The 18,479-nt window shown below is 46.2% G+C and overlaps 1 protein-coding gene across 1 annotated transcript in view; it reads right to left on the bottom strand.

Annotated features, from left to right (window-relative positions):
* cnbd1 (cyclic nucleotide binding domain containing 1) overlaps nucleotides 1–6,465 on the bottom strand; it is a 427,576-nt gene extending 421,111 nt beyond the window's left edge. The window contains exon 1 of the mRNA XM_072468635.1: nucleotides 6,410–6,465. Within this exon, the coding sequence (XP_072324736.1) occupies nucleotides 6,410–6,464 (55 nt within the window). The 5' untranslated portion in view covers nucleotide 6,465. The remainder of the gene's footprint in view (nucleotides 1–6,409) is intronic.
* Nucleotides 6,466–18,479: the final 12,014 nt, after the last annotated feature.

The following is an 18,479-nucleotide window of genomic DNA, read 5'->3' as shown; positions in this document are numbered from 1 at the left end:
TGCTACGTCCAATTATCGCTACCGTCTGCACGGAGCGTTCTCCACTTTCGCTCCTTTCTCAGAATCCTACTTCCGAACCCCCACAAGGGCCATGGGTTGTCCCTGTAAATTCCAGCATGTCGACTGAATGTGTCCCACCTTGCTACAATGATAACACCTAGGCTTCCAAGTCTCACTCCCACCCCCAGTACCTTCCCTCCTGGTCTGAGGCGGAGATCACGGCCCCTTCCCAGTTATCCATTATTTACCTTGGCTACCTGCAGTCCTCTCACTCTCCCACTTCCTGCCCTTTTCAAAATTATGGGGGTGATGGAACAAAGGTTTAAATTTATGGATTAGCTCGTAATCGTCAGCCATAATTGCTGCTTGCCTGGCAGTTTGTACCCTCTGGTCTTCAATGTGGGTTCTTATTATTGAAGGTAAAGAATTCTTAAAGTCCTCTGAGAGAATGATCTCTCTCAGAGCCTCACAGGTAGTCGCAACTCCCAATGCTCGTACCCATCGATTCAAATTGTTCTGTTTAACCCTCTCAAATTCTGCATAGGTCTGTCCCAGCAGTCTCTTCAAATTCCGGAATTTTTGTCTATATGCTTCGGGAACCAATTCATATGCATCCAGAATGGCCATTTTTAATTTTTACTGTGTCATAATCCCTAGACTCCTGCTCTGGCAAGGCAGCATAAACTTCCTGTGCCCCCTTGTCAACTTACTCTGCTGAGGTAATGTCCACTTCTCTTTTGGCCATTCCAATTGGGTTGCTATTTTCTCAAAAGCCCTTAATAAAGTTTCTACTTCTTTCTAGTCAAATTTTGGGAGAGCCTGTATAAACTTAAACATATCATCACTCAGTTCTATTCTAGGACTAGTCTCCCCTCTAGGTTCTGGCATCTTTTCACTCTGTGCCAGTACCGTAAACTGGAACTCTCTCTCTCTTTCCTGTCTCTTATTCTCTCTTTCCTCTCTCCTCATTTCCATTTCCATTTCCATTCATTCTGCCTCGTCTCCATTTTTAAAAATCCCCTTTCATGCTTTAACTGCAACCGAGTTCCCTCCAGCTCCGTTTTCCCACCTGAAGACATCTCTGATGCTACACTCACTCGTTGGCGCCCCTGTGCTGCGTAAAATTTAAATGCTCATCATTTGCATCAACTACCTCCGCCTTCATACCAGTCAAGCCAGTAGGAGGTTATCAGTTAGATTAATAGAGTGTCAACCCACAGCAGATTATGTACAGCAATCAACAAGTTCAATAAAACAATGTTGGACCATCCACTGTGTTGGAAGCCTGTTTCTAGTTTCACTGCATCGAGTTGCGGTCAATGTTGAACCAACTCACTTAACGCATCACCCTGAATAAATTTCTACCAGATCTTCCTTGCTTTTGATCAGAGGATGTTTTCAAAGCTGCACTACCTTCTACCCTCAGCATTGTCTCCTTCACCTCATGGTTTACTCTGATAAGCTGCAGCTCTTTATAACTGCTCAACCCCAGGATAGCAGGAAAATCTGTTTCAGTGACATAGAACAGACAAGTAACATATTTTCCATTTGTGACTCTCTGATTTGGGTTGTTCCCCAATCTGCTATTAGCATGACTTTGCTTGGTTTCACAGCATTATTCCTTGAGTAACCAGTTTCTTTCAAATGTCCAGGGTAAAGATTGTCTAGTATATTCTAAGAGTGTGATTATGTTATTGTATGTCAGGGCAGCACCGTGGCACAGTGGTTAGCACTGCTGCCTTATGGCGTCGGGGTCCCAGGTTCGATCCCGGCCCTGGGTCACTCTCCATGTGGAGTTTGCACATTCTCCCCGTGCCTGCGTGGGTTTCGCACCCACAACCCAAACATGTGCAGGCTAGGTGGATTGACTATGCTAAATTGCCCCTTAATTGGAAAAAATTGAATTGGGCACTCTAAATTTATATTTTAAAATGTTTTATTGTATGTCCTGGTATCAAGCTTCCATTTCAAATTGATGGTTATGGGTTTATTTCTTCCCTCCTTCCTGATCTGAATGGTTGTGTAAATTTATTTCCTCTGGGAAGGCTCACATCCAGCCATTTATTGCAGTTGCATGGTTCCTATGTCTAATGTGTTCTCAAATTCATAGTTATCTTCCAGGTTGTGGATGTTTCGGCTTTTGTTCCTTCTCTTGCCTCTGATAATTCATTTACCACCATCTTTCTTTGCTCTGCACATATTTTCCCACTGACTGGGCTCTCCACAGGCTCAATGGTTTGATCCATTTCTTTATGTCTGCGAATTCAAGTAACTGAACACAGTTCTTGCATATCTTTCTCTCTGTCAGGTGTGCATTATTTTGTTTATGTGCTTTCTTATGACTTAACTGAAGGTTAGCCATTTGGATAGGCAGTGTCCTTATCCAGCTACTCATAGCTTCATGTGATCTGGTTGCTTCGTGTCCCATGACCTTGTGAGATTGTCGTGTCTAATTAAATCTTTTTTCACTTCAGAGTGTGCAGAATGCTAAATTAGCTTATCTATCAGCGTTTCATCTGCGTCTTTGAATTTACATTATCTGGCTGCATTTTTCAATCCTGTTCAGAAATGGTCAACAGGCTCATCTGGTTCCTGCCTCAGGCTCTGAAATTCCTAGCGGTGGATCTGAAAATTTGACTTTGACTGGACTGGTGTGCTGAATTTTTCAAAAGTCTTGTCCGGGTTTTTACCATTTATCTCTCCGGTATTAGAAAATGTAACCCTTTATCTGCTACCCACAGCAGTTGACCCTTCCTCTTCACTCATGTCATTTAGGAGGCTCCTGAATATCAATCTGCACTTCTGTTTGAACCCCACAAATGTCATTAGCTCCCCAATTCATCATGGGCTGCAGTTTTGCATTTATTGCGAAATACATTAATAATTTCATTTTTGAACAATTCGCTCTGTTTTTCTTTCTCTGGCACTAACTTGGGCTGACTTTTCTCAATCTAATTCACCATTAAACCCATTTAAATTGTTTGGATCTTGAGCACAGGTATTTATGGCTTTTGGTTCCTATAAGTTAAAAATAATCACGCTTCTAGACTCAAAATTCTGGGGCATCATCAAATGTATCTCTTACATTTCTCCATATTGCTCGTGGATTGATACATGGTTGCTCAGCACCTCACTGCAGTGCAGCAACAAATGTACATTCTCTTAACAATTAGTTCCTAGCTCATTACAGACAATATAGTTTGAGTGCTGTGGCAGAGTGGATATCTGATTGGAGGGAATCAAGCATGCAGTTTTGGGGAATAAACATTAAAACCACACTTCTGTATCAAGCTGAACACTGAGGTTGAAAATGGTTATCCAGGGGGAACAATCAAAGAGGGGGACACATTCAGTGGCAAGGGAACCAGAAGAATTTTTTCACCTGTAGGGAACCAAAAATGAGGGGCTGGATTCTCCGTTTAGGAGATGAAAGGGGGGGGGGGGGGCTAATTGATCGGAATTCAGGAGATGCAAGATGCAAATGGGCTAACACTCTGCCAAGTTGAATTGGAAGCAATTCCCGTCCCCGTTGGCGTTGAATTCGCTGGGGCTGGAATTTGCATTAAAGAGCCTGACAAGCTGGAGCTGCTTGGAAGCACTCCACTCACCACGCTCTCACATTCCAGCCAAGAAGATGGCTCAGAGAAGACCTGCCCCCAATTTGGGAGTCTGAAGTGGCCCGCGAGGAGGAGGGATACCCTCTTTCCGAGGGTGGGTCGCTGACTCAAACCTGCAGCACTGAACAGTGCTGGAAGGAGGTGGCAGAAGCAGTCAGTGCTGCCAGCCTCTCCAGGTGGACCGGCACACAATGCCGGAAGAAGATGAATGACATCCTTAGGCCAGGTATCCTGGTGGGCCTAGTCTGGTGCCCAGGTGCATAGTCAATCCAATACAGCTCATTTGAGAGATCCCACATAGGCTCCCGCTCAAGCCCTGGAATGAGCCAGAGGCGTAAGATTTCAGGGCGACCATTACCTTCACAGCCACCGTGAGCTGCTCTCCTCCTTCATACCCCCATAGTGCCAGATGAGCCGCAGATGTGTGTGGTGGGGACTGGCAACGTGTGCTTCCAGTCACCTCCATGCCTGGATCTTTGTGTACAAGTTGCCCCAACAGCTGGGGGTGTACGAGGGATGGATTTGTCTGCTGGGAGGTTAGCTGGTCAGGTTTCCTGGCTAGGGCAGGGGTGTGGTGGGCAGGCATGGATTGCAGGCAGCTTGTGGTCTTGGGGGGCGGGCTAGCTCATAGTGTCACTGGTGAGGCCTCTACTCTGAGAGTGCCAGGGACGGTTCCACAGTGAAGGTGTCCTTTGCTTGGGGTGAGCTCTGCAGTGGGGCTGGCTGGCTGCACTTCTGAGTGCAAACACCTGGTGACACAGCGACTGAGCATGACAATGCCCATCCCGTTGACGATACTGCAGGGTTATAAGGGTTCCTGAGATGGGATGTGGGGGGGAGGGGGGCTGGCTGGGTTCCCATATGACCAAAGGCTCTCTGAACATTTACTTTTTTTTTAAATTTAGAGTATCCAATTTTTTTTTTTTCCAATTAAAGGGCAATTTAGCGTGGCCAATCCACCTACCCTGCACATCTTTGGGTTGTGGGGGCGAAACCCACGCAAACACGGGGAGAATGTGCAAACTCCACACGGACAGTGACCCAGGGCCGGGATTCGAACCCGGGCCCTCAGAATCGTAGACAGCAGTGCTAACCACTGTGCCACCCTGCTGCCATCTCTGAACATTTACAGGACACAGTGATCAGTGAGGTGTAAACAGCCAGGGAACTGTAAGTTGCACCAAAGGGATGTATTTCAGTCACATATTGCAATAATTGCGGTATGAGCCAGGCCACCCCAATCCCAAGGGGGCTTCCCGAGTGCACGGACCTGGCACCATGTTTAGAGAGTTTTCTTACCTTCTCACTGCACCCCACTTGTAAATACTAGCACCGTTTGCGCCAGTGTGACTCCTTCCTTAGAAGGGTGGAGAAACACAGAGGGGTGGAGCATATGGGGCTGGATTCTCGGGTCGCCGATGTCGAAATCACGTTCGGCGATCGGCCGGAGAATCCCCGTTTACGACCAAATCAGGGGTGGTGCCGCTTTCGCGATGCTCCACCCCCTCCAAAGTGGCGTATTCTCTGAGTACGGCACGCAACGTATCGACGGCCTCAGGACATTGCCTGGGGCCCACCGCCCGAGTTCCTGATGGCATGGGTCTCTCATGCGGTTTTGTTTCAGGAATTCGGTGTGGCGGCTGCGGACTCAATCCAACGCCGCCACAGTCGGGGGAGGGCCAATCAGCAGGCAGGGGGAACTTTGCCAGGGGCTGGGGGGTGGTCCGGGGCACGCGTGCCAGGTGCTTTACGCTGCCTTGCTGCTAGCCCCCAGCCAAACGGAAGATCAGTGGCAGTTTTACACCGTTTTTCTGTCGGAGAACGGCACCGTTCCCACACCGGCGTGGGGACATAGCCTCAAAATCGGAGAATCCAGTCCATGGTGTCCAACCTGCTAATGACATTTAAATATATGCAAATTACAGATTTTCATGGGCCTGCTGGCGTTGGGTGCGTATTTCGCTAACGACGCCAATGGTGGATCAGAGCACGGCATAGGAAATGATGCCGGGCGTAAATCTCGGTTTTTGCATTACCCAATATTGATCGCCCGATCACGATTCTAGGTGCCGCCGTCGGAAGGCAGAGAATCCAGCGCGACGTGACTCGTCTTTCCGAATTTCAGCAGGAGGCAATTCTCACCCAGCTACCAGTCAATGTCAGATGGGTAGTTTGACAGCACAGAATGCTGAAATTGCGGGAAGGATAAAGGTGCGGTGTGGTCAGCATACAAATGGGAGTTCACTCCTAACATGACACAATTGTCCCCCAAGAAAAGCATGTAAATCAGACGGAGGTGTGGGTCAAGGGGTTCAGTGATACGGTATAACAGATGCAAAAAAATGAGTTGAGGATGAGAACCCATCAGAGGATCTTTTGAATTACCAAATGGAGAGAAAACGGATGAACCCTGATGAGAATAATTATACAGGTGGAATTATACCGAATGAAAGGTGGTTTAGCCCATCAGCACTCTTTGAAAAAGCAATCCAACAAGTCACATCCCCCTCTCCCCGCCCCCCTCCATACATTGTGGTCATTTTCCGAAAGGATTTTCTGGAAAAGTAGGTCCGAAGAGATCTTATGAAACGGAGAAGTTGAGAATGAACACAGGGCCAGAGAGCAAGGAGGGATTAACAAAGCTTGAAGCAGTAGCATTGGGTGAAAGAGCCGGTGAGGGGAGTAATAACACAGGCAGTGATAGAAGTGGAGGGAGCGGAGTGTCCGGCTGCCCCGGGAATATTATCATCCCCACCTCTGACTGACACATTCCGCACTGCAGGGCCTCTTACCCGGAGTCAGGGCTGCCTGGCTCCTGTCACTCAAAGCTGCTGCACGAATCGACATGTTTGTTGTTTGTGTTGAAGGTCGGGGCGAGACGTCTGTCTCCATGGTAACAACACACACACACAGACTCGGGCACGTGACGGGCCCAATGCTGGCCGCGCGTTTTGTCACATCGTGGGGCGGGAAAACAGACATGATGAGGCCGTGGCTGAAAATAAGCAACTGGTTTCAACAGAATGTGGGTTCACGTCTGCCCCCATCCCTAAAACAGGATGAAGTTGTTAAATTGCACTGGCTACATCGAAATGCTGAGAAGACTCGGCAGGTCTGGCAGCATCTGTGGAGCGGGAAACAAAGTTAACATGCAGAATTTAAATGCTCCCTCCCTCCCCCAACACCATGTTGCCAGGAAGAGGGGGGAGTGAATTAATTAGCCAAACATGCTGACATGTCGGAAAGCTCACAATACCCTCTAACTTGCAGCTGTTGTGTTATGCTTCTTCACGTAGGGTAAGCTGCTTCCTTGATGTATGGTCTGACAAAGGAAGGTTCAGACTTGGAGATAGGTTTACCACATTTATTGAACAGTTAACAATTTTCCTACTTGAGTTCGACTCTCCTGCTAATCTTGCTATAGTAACTCAGTCTAACTAACTGTTCTAATCCACGTCGTGGGTATATGATGCTTCCGATCTGCCCCTGTGGAAAGAGAAAGAGCATGTGTGCCCTGTCCTTTTATATGGGTAGCCCCCTTGTGGTAGTGTCACCTCTGGGTGTGTCTTGACTGCCCATTGGTCATGTCCTATCTTACTGACCTATTGGTTGGATGGCTGTGTGCCATGATGTCTCTGGTGCTCCCTCTAGTGTTTACTTAGTCTTAGTGTATTCACATTTACAGTGATGCATATTACCACACCAGCTCTAATTCTGATTCGAGCAGAATGGAGATGTAAGGTTTGTAATTTGATTTATGTTAAGAGTGAATGAAATCTGATTGTAACCCAGGATTCTGACTTTAACAACCAATGTGCTTCCTGTGCGGTTTGAAACTCAGTCGGGTCAACTAGGCGTGGGCATAGCATAGATTCAATACCCTGCAAAATTAACAGACTTAAAATAGTGAAACTGCACAGCTGTTTCCTTACAAATGTGAAATGCTTCTTCTGGCAGTGTACCTTCCCTACTTTCTGGGTCATTTTCAAATTTTTGGAAATCATTCCATCAGTCTTGGACTTTACGCACCTGGATCTGAACTTTCAGCCTGTCACACTTCACTGGATCTCTGAGGAGCAGCAACAGGAACAAACCCATGTCAACAACTGCTGCCCAGACATATGCCACTCTACACGGAAGAGAGCATGGACACAGCTCCAGCTCGAAGGAAGAATTACGGCCATCATAGGATGTTCAGGCAGACGATCAGCTTTGACATCATGACTGAACAACTGTACCTCAGGGGTTTCAGTCTTCCATGTGTCTTCTGTTAGCTGCAGAAGTGCTTGCTGGCCTTCTGCCCTGAGGCTTTGGACAAATGTTCCCTTCTTGCTGTTTGCTGCTACCTCCATAGCTGTAATGAGCAAGTAGGTTTTGAACCCCAAAATTCATCAATTCTATGGCAGGAATAGATTCTTGGGGAGGAAAGGAAAGGCCCTGAAACCGCTGAATTTAAATTATTCTCCATTATCTTCACCAGTTATTGGGCGAGATTTCCTGGTCTCCCCACACGCCGTGTTTCTCGGTGGCAGGAGGCAGCCCGCCATTGGTCGGCAACAGGATATTCTGCTCCTTCCGCTGTCAATGGGATTTCCCATTGAATCCACCCCACGCATCTGGGAAACCCGCGGCAGGGGTGTGTCATGCACGTGAACAGCCACAAGATTTTGCCCATTGTGTTTTGTACCTTAAATGTATGTAAATACAACAGACCTATGTAGAGATAATACACTTCAGGTTCTATGTGTGAACAGGATTTTATTGCAAAAGCTTCTAAAATTTCTGAAGCCACAAGCTTCCAGCCTACTTTGTAGTCAAAAAATACACTTTTTTTAAACAAATTCAGCACAATGGTGGACTAGACTCCGCGTCACGCTTTGCAATAAAATGACCTGGACCGGGAAATAAACTTTTGTCGAATTTTCTGAAAATAAACCTCGCAACCCAAGAGACAAAAACAAATGTCATCAAGGAAAACAACAGAGATGAAAGGCCAGACAGAGATATAACTGTTTTAGTTACACATTAAGATAAATGTGTTCCAGCAAAATGTAAACATCTTTTCCTGGAAAATTGGCTATAAACGGCTTCACAGAATGGAACATTTCGGGAGAAAGCAAAAGAAATATGGACAATTTCCTGGGAAGATTCAAACCATACTTGAAACAAAGGCCACAGAACATAATTTTGAATTGTGCTTTGAAAAGATGCTACACAGGATAGAATGGCTTGTCAATATAATAAACTAACTTGAGGTGGAAAAGATTGAACATATCGGAAACCTATGCTGCAGTTTAAATGGAAGCAGATCCTTCTAATTATCAAAAGGAGTTCTCCAGGAATTAGAGCCAGACTGTAGAAGATTCTCCAACCACGTCCGATGATGGAATGACCACAGTTAATAGCATATTTGAGCTAGACATTGGTGAAGTGTTTACCAGCTTGAAGGAAAGTAACATACTTGAACATTCTGATGCCAGATGTCAATGAAGAGTTGAATTGTTCTGAGTAGAGTAACAAAGCAGCTGCTGTTTTGTTAAATTCTTTTTTCTCAACCTGTTAAATTTGTAATCATAACTGTTATGGGCCAGGGTTTAGAGAACCCCAAAGTGTATCATGGAGTTCACCTGACCCACAACTTTTAATAGATTGTGGTATGTGGAGCACACGGCCCACTCTACAGGTGTGGTACAGCAGAAATGGAAAAGTATTTTTTAAAGCAAAACAATGTTTATTCTATGAACTCAACCTTTTTAAAACAGACAGTGAATATCTTAGCAACCATCAATTCAAATACAACCCCCAAAGACTACAACACTAAGTAATCCTTTAAGCTTTCCTTTTAACATCCATACAACTTAAAAACACCTTTTACCAGAAGCACATCAGGTTAAAGTCACTACTGAAAACATTTATAATTCTGAATTCACCAAACGATCAAGAGATAGTCTTTTGATGGCAGAGAGAACAGCAGTACACCTGCTTGGTCTGGCTTCAGCTCCAACACTGAAAACGAAACTAAAACACACCCTGCAGTCTGCTCAAAAACGAAAGTAAAAAGCTGACAGACAGCCCAGCTCCACCCACACTCTGACATCACTGATAATACCCATTTCTTAAAGGTACATTTCTTAAACACGCATTTCTTAAAGGTACTCTCACATGAACCGTGAACTATTTTACTTTTCCTGTAAACATTTCTAAACTATGCTCATGGTAAATCTTTATGGATACAAATGGACTAACTCCATTAAGCATGACAACATTGAGCAAATCAATTTTCTTTTATACACATTTTTATGAGAGTTTTCCTATTTTTACAAATAACGCAATAAAATCCTCAAAACTGGTACAGTACAATATAAATGAATGAAATATCGCTTATTGTCACAAGTAGGCTTCAAATGAAGCTACTGTGAAAAGCCCCTAGTCACCACATTCCTGCACCTGTTCGGGAAGGCTGGTAGGGGAATTGAACCGTGCTGCTGGCCTGCTTTCAAAACCAGCGATTTAGCCCTGTGCTAAACAGTCTCAGCATACATAAATGGAGAAAAAGACAGAAGTTATCATAGAACCACTACAGTGCAGAAGAAGGCCATTTGGCCCATCAAGTCAACCTTCTGAAGGAGCACCCTACCTTAGCCCCCCCCCCCCCCCCACCCTATCCCTGCAACCCCACCCAACCTGCACATCCAAGGACACTAACGGGAAATTTAGCATGTGCAATCCACCTAACCTGCACAACTTTGGACTGTGGGAGAAAAGCGGAGCACCCAGAGGAAACCCACGCAGACACGGGGAGAAAGTGCAAACTTCACACACAGTCACCTGACGCCGGAATTGAACCCGGGTCCTTGGCCCTGTGAGGCAGCAGTGCTAACCACTGTGCCACCAAGAACACCAACACAGTTAGTTTAGCTCAATCATTAATCTTAGTGCCTATGTTTATACCCGAAAAGATGACAAGCAGATAAACTAAAGAATGAGGGAGAACAGGATAAAACCACAAAAACATGGTTAAAGTGGCACACACTTTTACGTGTACCAGAGGCATCGTTTAGGCCCCACCAACACCAGAAAGCCGAAACCACTCAAGGAAACCCCGGCGACAGAATCATCAAGAGGCCACACTCCGCACACACCAAAACATACCTCCCCAACTCCAATTGTATCAGAGGCATCAATGATGTCCCTCCCTCGGATAGGAGACCTACCTATACATTTGCAGGCGGCAGCTTAGGATTCTTTAACCACAAAATAAAGGAAAGTAATACAGAAAATAATTGCAAAGACATCAGTTCTAAGACCTATAACCACAAGACACAACAAAATCCAGTACAGTGTAGAGTTATCACCATTCTACATATTCATACAGAAAAGACAAGCAGATATTCATACAATTCATTTAGATTGTAATCATTGTGGTCAGCATTTCCCTTCACACAAACAATGACAGGATAAACAGATGCCAAAAAGAGCAGGGGATCTGAAGATAACAGGATACCAGGATAAAGCCATGAATCCCCTCCTCCATAAGACAAAGCGACACATTCAAACCCAACTCAGCCTCCCAAGGCCCTCAGGTAGCAGGATACCACCCTCAGTTCAAGACATGGTTTGGCGGTGTACACTCGCATATATAGCAGCCAGTAATTACATCATGCCAAGATCCGTCACACAGCAGATCTTGGACCACCAGACAAATCAGAGGCACCTCTCAGGTCCCTGCCAGCACTGGAAGACTGAAACCATCCCCATTGAGAAACCACAAGACAAGTTCTGTATTGTGGGTGGGACGGTAGCACAGTGGTTAGCACTGTTGCTTCACAGTGCCAGGGTCCCAGGTTCGCTTCCCGGCTTGGGTCACTGTGCGGTGTCTGCACGTTCTCCCCGTGTCTGCGTGGGTTTCCTCCAGTTGCTCCGGTTTCCTCCCACAGTCCAAAGATATGCAGGTTAGGTGGATTGGCCTTGCTAAAATTGCCCTTTGTGTCCAAAAAGGTTGGTGGGGTTACAGGGCTATGGGGATAGGTGTGGGCTTAAGTAGGGTGCTCTTTCCAAGGGACGGTGCAGACTCAATTGGGCCGAATGGCCTCCTTCTGCACTGTAAATTCTATGATTCTGTGATAAAGAGAAAAAGAGTCATCGAGAAACCCATCAACAGCTGTCTTGGAAAGAGATACAACTCTCCTCACCCCCAATACGAAATGGGAAACCCTCGAAAACTAAATACAATAACCCAGAGTTTGTATCAGCACCTCACCTACCCAAATAAAGGAAATCCCAGAGAGAGGCACACCAGCATTAGACACCAAATGTCAAACAAGGTCTAACAATGTACACCTGTGCACAAAGGATACCAAAGACAGAACAGCAGAGCCTCATAAAAAACAGCACACTGCTTCCCTAGAGGAGCCTAATCCTCAAGAAAGAAGACATTACTCCAACTGAAGAAAGACTCTAAGACCAACCCAAGAAAGGTTAGATATCCGAGGACTAACTAACCACATCCAGACATACACCAATACATATACTCCAACAGCACCAAAGGCACCAACCACGAAAGAGAAAAAAAAGGAACCCAATCTACATAGTCTGAGGTATCTTCAATAATAATAATTTTTTATTGTCACAAGTATGAAGTTACTGTGAAAAGCCCCTTGCCGCCACATTCCGGCGCCTGTTCGGGTAAGGTGGTATGGGAATTGACCCCGCGCTGCTGGCCTCGTTCTGCATCACAAATCATCTGTCTCGCCCACTGAGCTAAACCAGCCCCTAAAGGAAACATGCAAAGATTCCACAATCACAAAATAACAAAAGTAGAGAAGAAAAACAAGATATTAGTAGATCTAATGGTGGGGGGGGGGGGGGGGGGGGGGGCGACTTCACTCACGCACAATGAGGACTTGCAAGGCCATACCAACCACCTCTACACTAAACCACCTACCTGCCACTGTGCTGTGGCACTACGTAAACAAAATGAAGGGTGCCTAAAATAAAAAGTGTACTCCCTCATTGTAAAAGCAAGGATTACAGCCCATATATAAAAACAAAACGAGGTAAACACTGCACAACCCTCAGGATAATATCACCGTCCACAGAGCTTGGAAAGGCCAAAGGCCTGAGGAATCAGGAGTAACATCACAAAGGAACAAAGTTCAGGATTGATGATGAACTGCAGGATTACATAACCATCCACGGAGCTAGGAAAGACTACAGCTATGACAGGATCATCGAGGAGCAACCAGGATCCATCCAGAGTTTCAGCGAAGCCCCTGCACCTCTGCCATGTCGTCGTCCTGAAGCCCCGATAAAACAACATGTAGGCCCCATCAGGTAGCAAAGACCCATTGTGTTCGGCCTTCTCCAACCATTCTCGACGAACACCGAGAATAAGACAAAGTAAGACCAGTGGTCAGAGTGTCCAACCGATCCCAGGCCTCAAAGACTAGCTACAATGTGCTCCGTTGAATTCAAAATGCCCAACCTTCAAATCAAGAATGTGAAAACATGGCAGCCAGTTCTCAACTGCGACTGGGAATCCGTCCCTAGCTCCCCTTAAGGTACTGGGCACATGAACACTCCTTCTCTGGATCCATCTCTGAAATGAACCAGTATGTTTGACATACCATGCAGAAGGATTTCGAAGGACTAAAGGCAAGCCCCCATTGTGGAAACTGCCCTAAAGACTGACAGGATTCTATTATCCGCTTCATCTATTTCTCTTTAGGATATATCTCAGTTCATCAAAAGGAGCACCAATAACCTCTGTCGGGGAGCCAAGACCATCATCCACAACATCACTCACAATGGCAGCCATCATCCTGACGCCAACGGCATCGCCGAAGCGTAGGCCCGCTCACCAGTGAAACCGCCACTGCAAACTGGGCCCAACCCGGCCATCTCCGACCTTCTCCGACCACCTCAATCAACCAAGGATTGTCTTGATTTCACTTGGCTCCCCATCGCCAAACTTTAACCAGGATCTTAAAGGAACATTCACATCAGGATCAAATAATTATGGGTTGTGCATCAGGATAAAAAATGTTAAAGGTGAGTAGCAGCAGAGCTTGCGAAAACGCAGCCACTCCCGTGCTTACATCGCCTGACCCCCAAGTTAGTCAGTTTTGTTTACTTCTAATTGTAAGTTATAGAATCATAGAATTTGCAGTACTGAATGATGCCATTGGGCCCATCGAGTCTGTACCGGCCCTTGGAAAGAGCACCCCACTTAAGCCCACACCTCCAACTTATCCCAGTAACCCTACCTAACCTTTTTGACACTAAGCACAATTTAGCATGACCAATATACCTAACCTGCACATCTTTGGACTGTGGGAGGAAACCGGAACACCTGAAGGAAACCCACACACACACAGGGAGAACGTGCAGACTCCGCACAGCCAGGGACCCAAGCCAGGAATCAAACCTGGGACCTTGGAGCTGTGAAGCAACTGTGCTAACCACTGTGCTACCGTTCTGCCCCAGCAAGTTAATTGTAAAAAATATGAGTGGGCTGCATTTAAAAAAAACTTTGAAGAGCAAAATTAATTTTCTCTTTAATAACATCCAGAGTTTTGACTAACAGCACAAAGAACAGTCACACAAATCAAATAATTAAAAAGCACATGCATTGCCAGTGACCCATTAAGAATACCACAGCCCTGATTTTCTTTGCTGCAAGTTGTTCCAGAGATCTGCTGGCACCATCAGCAAGATTTCATTATCTGCCACCCATGAATACATCTCCAGGCAATAGGTGTCATGATAGCTGATGCTACCATTTATGTCCATCTCCGACACTTCCCTTCCCTTCTTCGACCTTTCTATTTCAATTTCTGTGGACAGACTGCCTACTTATATCCATTACAAACCCACTGACTCCTACAGCTACCTTGACTGCAACTCTTCACACCCCTGTAAGGCCTCCATCCCATTCTCCCAGTTCCTTCGCCTCAGTTGCATCTGTTCCGATGATGCCACTTCCCAAAATGGTGCTGCTGACATGTCTTCATTCTTCCTTAATTGTGGCTATCCACCCACTGTGATCAACAGGGCTCTCAACCGTGTCCGACCCATCTCCCCACCTCTGCCTTCACCCCCTATCCCCCCTCCCAGAACCAGGGTAGTGTCCCCCTTGTCCCGAAGCGTGGTACATTGGCGAGACCATGCAGACGCTGCGACAACGGATGAACGGACACCGCGAGACAATCACCAGACAGGAATGTTCTCTTCCAGTCGGGGAACACTTCAGCAATCAAGGGCATTCAGCCTCTGATCTTCGGGTAAGCATTCTCCAAGGCAGCCTTCAGGACGCGCAACAACGCAGAATCACCGAGCAGAGACGTAGAGCCAAGTTCCGCACACATGAGTGCGGCCTCAACCGGGACCTTGGATTCATTTTGCATTACATTCATCCCCCAGCATCTGGCCTGGGCTTGCAAAATCCTACCAACTGTCCTGGCTTGAGACAATTCACACCTCTTTAACCTGTGATTATCCCTCTCTCCAGTTGCTCCAGCTGGACCTGCAGACTTAATTACCTGCAAAGACTTGCATTCAAAGTATCGTATTGCATCTTTGAGTTTGCCTATATATATATATGTTTATGGAACCCACCTCTTCATTCACCTAAGGAAGGAGCAGTGCTCCGAAAACTAGTGATTCGAAACAAACCTGGTGGACTTTAACCTGGTGTTGTAACACTTTTACTGTATTTACATGGAGAGAGAGATTGCAGCATGCTGCAGTACAGAGGGAGCTGGGTGTCCTTGTGCATGAATCACAAAGCGTCAGCAAGCAGGTAGAGCAAGTAAGTAGGAAGGCAAAAAGATTGTTAGTCTTTCTAGCAAGGGGTATGGAACATAAAAATAGAGAAGTATTGTCTCAACTGCTTTGGTGTGACCATTTTGTGCAGTTTTAGTCACCTTACTTTAGGAGGGAGATACTTGCATTGGAGGTGGTTCAATGAAGGTGTACTAGGCTGATTCCTAGGATGAAGGGATTGTCTTATGATGAAAGGTTGAGACTATACGTGGAATTTTTCCAGAAAATGGCATGTGTATGGTTCTGACTGAAAACCAGTGTGTTTCTTCCCAGCGAAACAGCCAGGTTCTCTCAAGATCTTTTGACACTTCGTCAAAAGAAAACAGGGAGCACGTTCTGCACTGTCATTCTAGAGGAGTGGGGCATAAAGATGGCAGCAAGCCTGGTTCCACACAGATCCAGATCTCAAGGTTAAGAGATGGGATCCCACCCACAGACATCACCCCCCCCCCCCCCCCATCCAACATCACCGGCATTTCAGCCCCCTCTACAAATCATCGCTGACAATTTCCTCCATATATCGTGGTGCCCCCCCAATCGTGGCCCTGCCCCCTTGGCAATGCCAACCTGGCAGTGCCAGGGCACTGCCTTACCATGTCCCTGACCACTTGGTGGCTACATTGGCTTCCATGACCCCAGCGTGGTCATCTCGACTGCTGCAGAGCAGTAGTGAATCCTGCCGGTGTGCTGGGAACATCCAGCAAATTCGGAAAGTAAGGTGAGGCATATTCAAATTTATTTAAATTGTTGGTAATCAGGTTCACGTTCGTGCTGGGCATGAACTGATTACTTCGCTGGGAGGGATACTTCACTGGGAGGGATATCTCATTCTGAGATATCATTCTGAAAATGAAAAAAAATGAAATGAAATGAAAATCGCTTATTGTCACAAGAACAAAGAACAAGGAAATGTACAGCACAGGAACAGGCCCTTCGGCCCTCCAAGCCCGTGCCGACCATGCTGCCCGACTAAACTACAATCTTCTACACTTCCTGGGTCCGTATCCCTCTATTCCCATCCTATTCATGTATTTGTCAAGATGCCCCTTAAATGTCACTATCGTCCCTGCTTCCACCACCTCCTCCGGTAGCGAGTTCCAGGCACCCACTACCCTCTGCGGAAAAACTTGCCTCGTACATTTACTCTAAACCTTGCCCCTCTCACCTTAAACCTATGCCCCCTAGTGTTTGACCCCTCTACCCTGGGGAAAAGCCTCTGACTATCCACTCTGTCTATGCCCCTCATAATTTTGTAGACCTCTATCAGGTCTCCCCTCAACCTCCTTCGTTCCAGTGAGAACAAACCGAGTTTATTCAACCGCTCCTCATAGCTAATGCCCTCCATACCAGGCAACATTCTGGTAAATCTCTTCTGCACCCTCTCTAAAGCCTCCACATCCTTCTGGTAGTGTGGCGACCAGAATTGAACACTGTACTCCAAGTGTGGCCTAACTAAGGTTCTATACAGCTGCAACATGACTTGCCAATTCTTATACTCAATGCCCCGGCCAATGAAGGCAAGCATGCCGTATGCCTTCTTGACTACCTTCTCCACCTGTGTTGCCCCTTTCAATGACCTGTGGACCTGTACTCCTAGATCTCTTTGACTTTCAATACTCTTGAGGGTTCTACCATTCACTGTATATTCCCTACCTGCATTAGACCTTCCAAAATGCATTACCTCACATTTGTCCGGATTAAACTCCATCTGCCATCTCTCCGCCCAAGTCTCCAAACAATCTAAATCCTGCTGTATCCTCTGACAGTCCTCATCGCTATCCGCAATTCCACCAACCTTTGTGTCGTCTGCAAACTTACTAATCAGACCAGTTACATTTTCCTCCAAATCATTGATATATACTACAAAGAGCAAAGGTCCCAGCACTGATCCCTGTGGAACACCACTGGTCACAGCCCTTCAATTAGAAAAGCATCCTTCCATTGCTACTCTCTGCCTTCTATGACCTAGCCAGTTCTGTATCCACCTTGCCAGCTCCCCCCTGATCCCGTGTGACTTCACCTTTTGTACTAGTCTACCACGAGGAACCTTGTCAAAGGCCTTACTGAAGTCCATATAGACAACATCCACTGCCCTACCTGCATCCATCATCTTAGTGACCTCCTCGAAAAACTCTATCAAGTTAGTGAGATACGACCTCCCCTTCACAAAACCATGCTGCCTCTCACTAATACTTTCATTTGCTTCCAAATGGGAGTAGATCCTGTCTCGAAGAATTCTCTCCAGTAATTTCCCTACCACTGAAGTAAGGCTCACCGGCCTGTAGTTCCCTGGATTATCCTTGCTACCCTTCTTAAACAGAGGAACAACATTGGCTATTCTCCAGTCCTCCGGGACATCCCCTGAAGACAGTGAGGATCCAAAGATTTCTGTCAAGACCTCAGCAATTTCCTCTCCAGCCTCCTTCAGTATTCTGGGGTAGATCCCAGACTTATCTACCTTAATATTTTTTAAGACACCCAACACCTCGTCTTTTTGGATCTCAATGTGACCCAGGCTATCTACACACCCTTCTCCAGACTCAACATCTACCAATTTCTTCTCTTTGGTGAATACTGATGCAAAGTATTCATTTAGTACCTCGCCCATTTCCTCTGGCTCCACACATAGATTCCCTTGCCTATCCTTCAGTGGGCCAACCCTTTCCCTGGCTACCCTCTTGCTTTTTATGTACGTGTAAAAAGTCTTGGGATTTTCCTTAACCCTATTTGCCAATGACTTTTCGTGACCCCTTCTAGCCCTCCTGACTCCTTGCTTAAGTTCCTTCCTACTTCCCTTATATTCCACGCAGGCTTCGTCTGTTCCCAGCCTTTCAGCTCTGACAAATGCCTCCTTTTTCTTTTTGACGAGGCCTACAATATCTCTCGTTATCCAAGGTTCCCGAAAATTGCCGTATTTATCCTTCTTCCTCACAGGAACATGCCGGTCCTGAATTCCTTTCAACTGACACTTGAAAGCCTCCCATATGTCAGATGTTGATTTGCCCTCAAACATCCGCCCCCAATCTATGTTCTTCAGTT

Source organism: Scyliorhinus torazame, chromosome 11 (assembly GCF_047496885.1).
Source record: "Scyliorhinus torazame isolate Kashiwa2021f chromosome 11, sScyTor2.1, whole genome shotgun sequence".
Classification (NCBI taxonomy): domain Eukaryota; kingdom Metazoa; phylum Chordata; class Chondrichthyes; order Carcharhiniformes; family Scyliorhinidae; genus Scyliorhinus; species Scyliorhinus torazame.
Note: the sequence above shows the minus strand (reverse complement) of the source record. Positions and strands in the feature narration are given on the sequence as shown.